At 43.2% G+C, this 11,899-nt stretch overlaps 1 protein-coding gene across 1 annotated transcript; it reads right to left on the reverse strand.

Annotated features, from left to right (window-relative positions):
- Positions 1 to 7,620: 7,620 nt before the first annotated feature.
- On the reverse strand, positions 7,621 to 8,313 carry LOC109159482. Its single transcript, XM_019307612.1, has one exon. It carries the CDS (start codon positions 8,311 to 8,313, stop codon positions 7,621 to 7,623), a length of 693 nt encoding a protein of 230 aa, XP_019163157.1.
- Positions 8,314 to 11,899: the final 3,586 nt, after the last annotated feature.

Below are 11,899 nucleotides of genomic sequence, written 5' to 3' on the forward strand. Positions count from 1 at the left end.
AAAGGAAAAAAGATAGGAGCTTGGTGCAAACGGAGAAAACATTCCCGAAGCCCAACCCATGTGCGTGGGGCAGCATGTGGAAGAGAGTCAGAAACATCCACGAGGCTACCCACGCACGTGGATCGCAACGTGGGAGAAAGGCAAGTGGACCCGATTCAAGGCGGCGTTAAGTGCGAAATCCATGTCCCGATCCACGCGCGTGGGACGATGCGTGGATTGGGCTGTCTCCACTCTCCAGGGCGCGAGAATAAGACATTTAATTTGGGGGCAAATTTCAGCAGAGGGATATTCATTACTTATTAGATTAGACATTGTGAAAATTGTAGAGAGAAGGGAGATCAATCTAGAGAGAGAAAAGAGAGATTTGCTTCGAATGGGAAGGAGGATGCTACATGGATTGAAGAATTGAGAAACTTGGTATCAAATTACTTCTTCTTTAATTTGCAGCTCATTCTCTTTTAATTACGCCATTTGCTATTATCTTTCCTTGATTAGTAATTGCTTAGAGGTCACCCTTGATGGGGTGTGAACCCCGTGGGCTCGGGGTCCAAGAAGAAAAGAGATCAAGCCCAAGAAGAAAAGAGATCAAGCCCAAAAGAAGAAGAGAAACTCAAGAAGAAAATGGAGCAAGCCCAAGAATAGATATGGGCAAAACCGAGGAGTCGGCTCGACTCGAGAGTCGGCGCGAGCGTAAGGTCAGCACAAGTAGGAGGTCGGCCTAAAGTAGCCGTTGACATTTAAGAGACCTACTAAACCCCATCCTAACCTCCTACTTAATACCTATTTATTTCCTATTATCCAAAACCCCCTCAATTAACCTATCACTAAATCTCATAAATAGCACATTATTCCCCTTCCGTTTTCTAAAAGCAAACCCAACTCCCATCTCAATTATCTATCCGTAAATGCCCTATTAAATCACCTTAAAAACTACCCTTGACTAGCTGTTGCTACCCTCCCATTCCTTGGACAAATTATTAATTACCCACAAATTAGCTATTATTAAACCTATTAACTACTAATAAAATCCTACCTAACGTCTACTAACTCTTCTACCTATAAAAGATAAACAAAGATGAAGAAATGAGGCATCTCATTCACCTCTACAAGGGGGCAACCATTCGTACATACTACAAGAACTCTTCCACCCATAATGCACAAGGAAGACTCCATCTCTCCTACACACTGGAATACCACCTACTATTCTTTCATACCAAGAAGACCACCCACTATTCCACCATGCACAAGAGAAGACTCCATCACTCTTCCCTACTAGAAGATGCATTATCCATTCATCACAATAGGAGACTCTACCACTCTTTCAACAAAGAAGGTCAAGAAGACTCTATCTCTCAACGTACAAAGTATAGCTCTCTCCCTACACAATATTTCCATATTACATGCACAAGATAGCCATATACTATGTACCAGTAGCTACAAGAATAGTGAAAGTCCTTGGCTTGGCACCGCCCAAAAAGGCCCGTGGTTTGCACCTATCGTTTTCACGTACAAAAACATTGAGTTATACTTTGTTCTACTTATTTTTCTATAAGTCGCATGTGAACGGTGAACCCACCAACCACGGTTGTGTTGGACCTCCGAGGGCCCAAAAACCCTAAAATCAACACTGGCGCCGTCTGTGGGGATCGTGACGAAAGGTCGCGTTTACCTCTTTGTCTGAGCAATTTCGGAGAGTGTTCGGTGGAAAGGGTTCACTACAGACGGAAGATCGAAAAGGTTCATGGAGAACTATGGACCAAGAAGAGGACTAGAGGAGAATCAAGTATAGAAGACTGCGTGTCGAGGTCTACAAGAGGTAACCATTATCGTTTAAATTAGATGAAATATTTAAATTAAAGTATTCAAAGTTGTTGGCAAAGAGTGGTCAGTCCATCACACTGAGGGACTCGGCCGGGAGAATCAAGAAGTCGGGACGCCGAATAAGCGGTTCCCCCACCACGACCTTAACGGTAAACACCGTGGTCACAGTTGCTTTCTCCGTTTTTCTCTTGATCATGTGAAAGGCTTTGCTAATGTGGAAGCGGATAAATAGTGTGATGTCAAATGAGGCTTGAGGACTCAACAATATATATTTCAATCGGGATGTCTCCCGTGTTAAAGAATGACCAAGGGTCGTGTGCCCCTACCATTATAACAAGAAGATTAAGCACGCCGACTACAGTCACGGGCTTTTGCCTAATCAGTAAGATGGCCTTGATATGTGAATAAGGGATTTTTTATGACATATGAAATGCCTTAGTCTTCATATATACATTCACACGGCTCAAGAAGGATTAAAGTAGGAGAATTAAGTGGCACATACGTGGCAAATAAGGATGGTGTATGCCTACTGTGCGTGGCAATCAAAGGGGAAAAGGAAAATCTCTACATAATGGCCATATTTTTACATATGGCTTATGGGGGGTGAATTTAATTCTACTATGCAGGAAAAATAAATATTTTACACAATTTCTATATCTCTACACATGATATATGGAAAGTGGATATCTACAGTACATGGCTATTAAATATATAAGGAAGAATGGCCATTTGTTGAAATAGAGGCCTTTTTGAAACAAAAGCAAAGGGAAAGCAGCGACATATTGAGCACTCCCGACTGCTATAGGCGACAGCTATATATGATAACACCGCGGAGGATGAAACTGTTTTGCAAAGCTGTTGATACGGACCAAGGGAACCAAGTTGAGTTCTTGTGGCAAGGGTCTTACTAAGCATCTCGGAGGATCGAAGTTTCGGATTCTGGTTTTACAAAACAAAAGGTGAAAATCCGAATCAATACCACTCAACTGGTGCCGGCTCCTCCAACGATGGCGGACTCAGCACAAGCGATTTAATCAGGCATTCGGTCATGAGGAGGTCGACGAAGGTACGGCGCAGTCGGCGGAAGTGGCTAGTCTGGTGGTGCTCCTGTCGGCGTTCGAGCGGGTGGTTGACTATGATGAAGAAATGGCGCAGCAAAACTTGAAAGAATGATGAGTTCAGCGCCATACAAACCTACCATTGTTGCGAAGTACACATACATATTTGTTGCGCACTGCCCCAGAAGCAAGAAAAAAGCAGTCGGCTAAAAATATATGCAGAAGAAAAATGTCATAAAGTTGGTGAACGACATGAGACCCCTGTAACGTTTATCTGTTACTATTATTATAACATTAGGATAAGTTATGATAATATTCAGTATTTGATATGTGGTGCAACACTAATAACCTAATAACTAGACTACCATTATGATTAGGAGTCTGGTTAGGGTTTAGGAAACCTAAAGACAATCAACCACAATGATGGCCAGTGGTTATATAAGGTCACTAGTCCTCTCACTGCTCACATTACATACCTCATACACCATCTAGAGAGAGCTGAGTAAAGTGAGAGACAAAATACTCGTTATCTCTGCAGCAGTCCGGATCGCTCAACCGTAACCGAAACTATGGCTGGAGGTTAGTCTATTTTAGTCTAACAGTTGGTATCAGAGCCAGATTTCGATCCTGGGACCTGTGGGTTATGGTCCCACCACGCTTCCGCTGCGCCTATATTGCGTTTGCCCTAAAATTAAAGACTTAATATTATTAAGACCCTGGAAAAACTATTGATAGATTAAAAATTTAATCAACTTAAACAATAGTTATAGTTCTTAATGGCCAAAATAACAATTAAATCCTTAAATCCTTAATGTCTCTAAACAGGCCGAGACAATAATTATAGCACTTAATCATTCAAATTAGGCACATAAACCTCAATGACCCAAGTGAATTATAACATGAATAAAAAATGGTCTAAGTACTGAAATAGACCCAAAACATAATATTATTACCAACGATGAATACCAAAATATGGTAGTTAGTAATAATTAAAACTTAATAAACATGTTATAAGTAAGGAGAGAGATTGATGAATGTTTCAACACAAGAGGCCACGCCTGCATTGATCGAAACAGTCGACGAAGTCAGAATCTCCGTAACTTTCTTACAAAGAAAATGGCTGATGATTATCACGGTTCTCTACGCTGTCAGAGATCTGCAATTTTCTTGTAATTGTGATAAACAAGAAGAAAGGCAAAAACACTTAGCTCAAAAAATTCGTATTCTACCCATTGGAATGCATGTGAAGCTGCTTGCTTGGGTCTTGCTTAGGTGGCAGCGAATGAGGGCCATATTGATGCTTAAAGAATTCATGGTGCTAAGGCAGTAAGTAACTCCAGCAACACGCAAGTACCAATTGAGAAAAACAGTTTTTAATAATCATCTCCAGAATAGAGATTGAGTCACGTAGCACTTCTGCCATCCGCAAGATAAACGCCACCGGCAAGGAGCCGGATATTTCTCTCTCCCCGACTTGTAGTGCTCAGCCGGGGACCACTACCTAAATCGGCTCCCATGCACTCCATGGTTCCATCTCGGTGACAGATATAATCGATACACTCACCGACTCCTTCATCTCTATGTAGGCTGCGTCGACGACTCACCCAGGCTTGGTGCACTGTCGAACACCGCCTACGGCGTCAACCGGACTCAAGAACGGACATGGAAAATGAAGACAATCCATCTCTGGCATCTTATTTGGTGCAACTCCAAGAGAGCAAAATCCAAACAGACTGAAGGATTCAGCAGTCAAGGACTCGGCCATCGTGCGGCATGTCGCGGAGTTAAACGAGGAGTCGGGTCGATTAAAATCAAAATCAACAGGAAGCAGTCAGCATTATAGGAACTAAACGTAAAAAATGGAATTGAAGTTGTGAGGCATTGAAGAAGCTGTTTCCACGAGTAAGCTTGACGATGATAAATGTACACCAGCAAGAGACCCGAGCCTACCGGCTCCATCTTTATTCTGGGCAAAGTAGAAGCTCTCTCTCTGCAAAAATGGCGGACTCGGACTCAAACAAAAGCAAAGGAAAACCAGCGACATATTGAAGCCAAACTAGACTCCCAGCCTGGTCACGTCGCCACCTTACACACCGCCACCATTCAGTAACCGACGCGATCACCATGTTTATTCAGTCCAAGAGCATTCGCCAATTGATTCTTGATCGCGATCCGAGATTCAAAATCTGAGATTATGAAGCCGATGCGCCATGAAGTTATTTTATGACTACTAATACTATATGCAAATGGCTAAAAAGCTAGGGTCCGCAGTCAGGTTGGCAACATGTCCTCCGGCATAGAAGCAGTACGCCAAAAACTCAATTCAAAGCCGCAACATTCTGGGATGAGCAACCGGGCCGACTCCGATATGATTCGGATGATGAGAATGAAGCTTCAACAGCCACTCATTCCAAGGGCAGTTGGGAACTTGGGTCCGCAATAACCAAGCGTGAGCAAGCAGTTGCCGCTTGCTAGTTGTGAACTCTGGAAGCCAGGAGGGAGCACCATATAGACTTCTTCACTCAAATCCCCGTGAAGGAAGGCGTTATTGATATCCATTTGGTGAATGTGCCATTTCTTAGAAACTTCTATGCCCAGAAAAGTGCGGATGGTTGTCATTCTTGCCACTGGGGAGAATGTCTCGATGTAATCTACCCCAAGCTGCTGCGTATAGCCCTTTGCGACCAACTGTGCTTTATACCTCTCCACAGTCCCATCCGCTTTGAGTTTTGTTTTATACACCCACTTACATCCTATGGGAATTTTTCCAGCAGGAAGATCACACAATTCCCATGTATTATTCTGTTGTAGGGCTTCTATTTCTGCGTCCATTGCCTCTTTACAATGGCTGTGTTTAATAGCTTGAGAATATGATCCTGGCTCATGAATGTTAGTAACTGCCATAGAGAAAATTTTGTGAGGAGTATCAATACTGTTATAGGATATAAACTTTGAAAGAGGATGAGAAGTGGGCTTGTTTTGTATGATTGAGTCACAGTAGTAATCTTGTAATCGGGTTGAGACTTGGCGTTGTCTGGTTGATCTTCTTGGCTGTATTGGAGAACAAGTAAAGGAATTGTTCATACCACCACTGTTATCAGAAGTAGAATCATGAATGTCAACTGAGTGGTTGACGGGTGAAGTGTTATCACCACCTGCAGGCTCAATTACCATTCTAGATTTGTAATCGACTGAATGATTGGTGGTCAAAGGAGTATTAGTGCTCATTGGCTCAGCTACTGATCTGGATTGATCATTATCTAGACTTTGAAAGGAAAATTCTTCATGCTCAGATATAGACACATTTGGCAAGGATGGCCTATGAGGAGAGGAGATAAGCTCAGGTGGATGACATTCCTTTTCTGCAAAAGGAAATTGAGTTTCATAAAAAACCACATCCCGGGATATGAAAGTTGAGCCATCATTCGTGTCATACAACAAGTGCCCTTTAATGTTAGCAGGCAGTCCTATGAATATGCACTTTCTGCTCCGAGTGGCCATCTTGTGGCGTGAATGTGGTAGAGTCGAAGCATAGCATAAGCATCCGAAAACTTTCAGATTAGTGAGATCGGGATCCTTTCCATATAGCCTTTTGTAAGGACTTGACCAACCAATGACCGGTGAGGGAAGGCGGTTGATTAGGATTGCTGCATGAAGAACACACTGCCCCCAAAATTCCAAGGGGAGATTGGCCTGAAAACGAAGTGCCCTTGCAACACTTAAGACATGTTGATGCTTCCGTTCCACCACCGCATTCTGTTGTGGTGTGTTTACACATGAGGTTTGGTGAATTATACCATTCGAGGCAAAGAAATCTTCCATTTTGAACTCCACACCATTATCACTGCGAATGATCTTTATAGGTAAGCCAAATTGTGTGTAAGCAAATTTCTGGAACACTTTTATCAGCCCCTTCGCTTCAGATTTATTCTTCATCAAATGAATCCAAGTGTATCTTGAGTGATCATCAACAATAGTTAGAAAATACCTTTCTCCTCCCAAAGATTGAACCACAAATGGACCCCAAATGTCAATATGGATTAGCTCAAAGCAAGTTTCTGCCATAGTTTTGCTTAATGGGAATGACAACCTCTTATGTTTTGCATAATGACAAACATCACAAGCTAAACTCTTAGTATGAAAAACAGGAATGTCATTTTATTAACAGGGAAATGGCCAAGTCGTTGGTGCCAAATATCAGCAGTACAAAGCATAGAAAAATGACTACATTTATTCATGTGACTTCCTGGAGTCTCTAGCAGCAGGTACAGTCCATTATCCTCCTTAGCAAAACCAGTGATCTTCCCATGGTCCCCTCGGAGAAGGCACTGATTAGAGTTGAAGGTTAGCTCACAAGGTGAATTTTGAAGTAACTTGCTAACAGATATAATATTGAACTTGAAAGAAGAAATGTGCAAAGCATTTCTCAACCACGGGCCATCATTCAACCTTATGTCCCCTATATGTTCAACAGCCACTTATTTTCCATCAGGCAAATTAACCATAATTCCTTCAACAGAATGATATGTATCAAATAGTTTCATATTGCAGACTATATGATTAGTTGCACCCGAATCCAAAATCCATGTATACGAATGCAGAGAAATAGAATTAATGTGAGTATTAGTAATACACTTGCCTTCAGGCGGTGAATCCATATTGAGCTTAGGAACCAGAGTGACTGCTGCTGTGGTAGGGGATTGGCTTTGTCCATTTGTGCTTGCAAAAGGGATATCAGCTTCTAAAGCTGCTCAGATGTGGAAGATCCAGCTTCATTGCTCACGGTAGCTGTCACACTCTGCTGTTTCCCTTTGGATTTGAATCCTTGCACCCATCCCGGTGGATATCCGTGCTTTTTATAGCATTTTTCCACCGTGTGTCCGGTCATGCCACAATAAGTGCACTTTGCGGCTTTGTTTCCACTGCTTGATCCATTATTTCTTCTGTTATGATAGTTCACGGCTGCCACAACATCTTCTGTAGTGTTCTGATTGGCTTGAACCGCATTAGCATGATTGAACTCTACGTTATTCAGAGTGAGATTGGTAATGTTCAGCTGCCTCTCATATTTTTCGGCTATAACGAACACTTTATGCATGTCCGGGAGTGGATCCAAAACCAGAACTCCAGACTTCAATGAATTATATTCATCGTTCAGGCCTTGAAGAAACCAGATGACTCGATCCACTTCTCGTTCCTTCTTTATGTCGTCAAGCAAAGCACAAGAGCATCGAGGATCACATCTACAAATCGGAAGAGGCCGTAGATCATTCATCTGCTCCCAGAGAATTCGACACTTTGTATAATAGTCATTTACTATCAAACTGCCCTGTCTCAAAGCACAGATTTCAGTCTGTAAGGATGAGATCCTTTGAGCATCCTGTTGTGAGAACCGTTTCTTCAAGTCGTTCCAAACCTCTGAGGCTTCGTCCATGTACAGAATACTCTAAGCAATCGTCGGATGGATGGATTTGAGTATCCAAGAGCAGATCATGAGGTTGCATCTCCTCCACGCTGCGTATTGAGGATGCGATCTATCTGGTGCTGAGATAGTTTCATTCACGATGTTCCACTTGTTCTTCACCTCTAGAGCAACTCGCATGGAGATGCTCCATGTCCCGTAGTTGCCGCTACCGGTGAGGGGGGGGGGGGATGACTAGAACAGCATTAGGATTCCCATTGTTATTCAGGAATAAAGGATTTTCAATATCCTCCGCGATGGTGCTCGCGCTCCTCTGCGGAAACGAACTGGTTTGTGGATTGATTGGAGGTGTTGTCTGCGTTGGAGTCGTCGTCGTAAGGCTAGTCTATCCAGCGTCGATCACCGCCGCGGCGTAGCTTGAGTGCCGCGGATCTGATACCATGAGGAAGGTTGGGGATTGAATGTAAACAGAGAGGTAAAAGAGATTCTGGAGAGAAGTTTTGGGAAAGTGAATTCATTCATAACCGAGTTCATACAGAGGGATATAAATGAAGAAAGAGAGCGGGAAGAACGGTTGTAACAGACTCTCTATGGAATTTACAGTAATGCCCTTAGCTGTTAATGTCATCTAACTGCCTTTTTTATTTCTTTTCTTGCTGCTGCGTGTTATCATTCAATAAGCAGCCTCTGTATAATGTCACCGGCTCCGACACCAAAGATCGACTCTAAAAATGGCCGACTTCTTGTTGGCCTTAAATCACAAAACCACTAGTTGAAGGCAAAGCTCGCTCATCCCGGTTGTGCAATCGGCGGGAAGCACTCGGCGTAAAGAATGCACGGTTGACATTCGAAATATCAAAACCCAGAGCTTTTGAGAACATCACTTCAGTCTTTATGTCTGCGAATTAAGAGGTTACAAACTTGGAGGTTCAGTTTTTAACTGCCTTGATCCTGTAATAACTATTGTTGTTGGCCTAAGTTTACGAGATCCATTGTTGATGCCATTTGAGAAGAAAGACGTTGCGGAATCGGCAAAAACACAGTTCTCTGCTCCTGACTTCAGTGACCACCTCGCTCTTTTTCACGCTTATGAAGCGTTCATGGCTGTTCCACCGAGTCCACGTAAGTATTTGCTATATACATGAGCGTTCATTGTTGTTCTGCCGAACCCGCAGTTGATGGCCGAGCTCGTGACCAAGGTCATCAATTCTGGCGACCTCTGCCTAAACCACTCTATCGAGTCTGCTTGTAGAAGAGGAGTGATGGTGGAACGCTGAATAACCGGTTTTCCTCACTCCGTATAATGAATGATTAAAATATATATATATATATATATATATATACATGCAATTCCGATACACAAAAGAGGGCAGTCGGCCACGGCAGGAAAATAGGTGCCGACCCAATATGCAAATATATTCGGAAGACTCCTATATGCGCATCAGGTGTTCACTTACCACTCCAGAACATTCATCAGATCATCCAATCAAGCTTCTATTAACTTAGTCACTTACGGACCCCGGAGTCGAGCAAAACCTCTTGAAAGACGGGCGAGTGGGCATGATATCTGCACGTGGAAAAATGGAGAAGAATAGTACGATAGCGGTTGAGCATGAACGTGGCAGCGCCGGCGAGCGTGAAAGGTGATTAGTCGGTTGTGGAGTCGGTCTCGGCATTTGTTAAAGAAAGCTCACGTATACCCAGTTACGTGGATGAAGTTGGAAAGAAATGAAGGGAGACAAGCTCCGAGGTAATTTACCGTTCAAAAAAAAAACACATATAGTGAAGATCCTTAGTCTACACTTACTATACTTAAACATGTGGCAATGTCTGGGAAAGCATATAAATGTTTGGGGTAGGACAGTTTTTCTATTTCAAGGCCAATCTACACATGGAAACATTTTGGTCTCTAATAGCAGTATGTGGCATGTGTTTAAGGAAAAGAGAGAATGGCTAATGGAATGGTTGAGTAGGGGATGATCCACGTAGCTTGGTGGTCTCAGGGCTTCACGGCTTTGATTCTAGCAGAAGGGGGTGCAATGCATAAATTGGCTGGAAAGATTTGACAATGAGGAAATAAGCTGGGCTGTAGGAAAATGCTTGGATCATTTGTACAGACGGGCCGTTAAAGTCCATAATGGGTGTATCTTGCACAAATAATCGGTTGGGCCGTATGCTTCGAAATCAGAATAGATTTACCATGGCAGTGTAATCAACTTGGAACAATTTTGTTAATATGCTACAAAGACTGAGGGATTCAGTCAAACGAGAAGAAATTCAAAATTTAGTGAAAGAAAATAATATAAGGCATACTAAAGGGGAGCTCACTCACTTGTTCCCAATCAGCTCTAAACGCCGACTCCAAGAATCTGAAAGAATCTGACCGGGATCTCTTATGCGGGTTTGGAGGATGGATTTTTCTACATATGGCGAGCTTAATTTCCAGTCACATGTGCCGCACAATAGACTTGGATATATTCTGGGCGTGGCAAGAAAATGCGTTCCAAAAGGTTGCTCATGGAATTTCTCATCTACAAGTGGCTATATGAAGGGAAGAAAAAGTAAAGCTACAACCGAGAGTCACTTGAGCTAGTAAAAGAACCAAGACTCCAAGAAGTTTACTAGGAAAAGAAAAAACATAGCCAGGACTCGGCGAGAGAAAAGAAAAGGAAACAAGGGCTCAGACCCTTAGACGTTTCCGAGAAAAAGCCGACAGGAGTCGCCTCGACTGAGAGACTCGGCAAAGAAAGAGAGAGAAACTAGGGTTCCGACCCCAAGACATTTCCGAGAAAAAGCCGACAGGAGTCGCCTCGATTGAGAGACTCGGCAAAGAAATTAAAGAGAGAGAAACTAGGGTTCCGACCCCAAGACGTTTCGGAGATAGAAAAATCCTAAAGGGCCGCCTCGATTGAGAGACTCGGCAAAGAAAGAGAGAGAAACTAGGGTTCCGACACCAAGACGTTTTTGAGAAAAAGCCGACAGGAGTCGCTTCGATTGAGAGACTCGGCAAAGAAAGAGAGAGAAACTAGGGTTCCGAACCAAGACGTTTCAGAGATAGAAAAATCCTAAAGGGTCGCCTCGATTGAGGGACTCGGCGAGAAATGAAAAGGAAAAAATGGCTTAGACGTTTCCGAGAAAAAGCCGACAGGAGTCGCCTCGATTGAGAGACTCGGCAAAGAAAGAGAGAGAAACTAGGTTTCTGACCCCAAGACATTTCTGAGATAGAAAAAACCTAAAGGGTTGCCTCGACTGAGGGACTCGGAGAGAAAAGAAAAGGAAACAAGGGCTCAGACCCTTAGACGTTTCCGAGAAAAAGCCGACAGGAGTCGCCTCGATTGAGAGACTAGGCAAAGAAAGAGAGAGAAAATAGGGTTCTGACACCAAGACATTTCTGAGATAGAAAAAGCCTAAAGGGTCGCCTCGACTAAGGGACTTGGCGAGAAAAGAGAAGGAAACAAGGGCTCAGCCCTTAGACGTTTCCGAGAAAAAGCTGACAGGAGTCTCCTCGATTGAGAGACTCGGGAAAGAAAGAGACAGAAACTAGGGTTCCGACCCCAAGACGTTTCTGAGATAGAAAAAGCTTAAGGAGTCGCCTCGA

Source organism: Ipomoea nil, unplaced genomic scaffold (genome assembly GCF_001879475.1).
Source record: "Ipomoea nil cultivar Tokyo-kokei standard unplaced genomic scaffold, Asagao_1.1 scaffold0117, whole genome shotgun sequence".
NCBI classification, from domain to species: domain Eukaryota; kingdom Viridiplantae; phylum Streptophyta; class Magnoliopsida; order Solanales; family Convolvulaceae; genus Ipomoea; species Ipomoea nil.

What these genes read in the sequence shown, in the direction of transcription:
- LOC109159482 (XM_019307612.1), bottom strand. Translation starts at nt 8,313, where the DNA reads ATGGACGAAGCCTCAGAGGTTTGGAACGACTTGAAGAAACGGTTCTCA.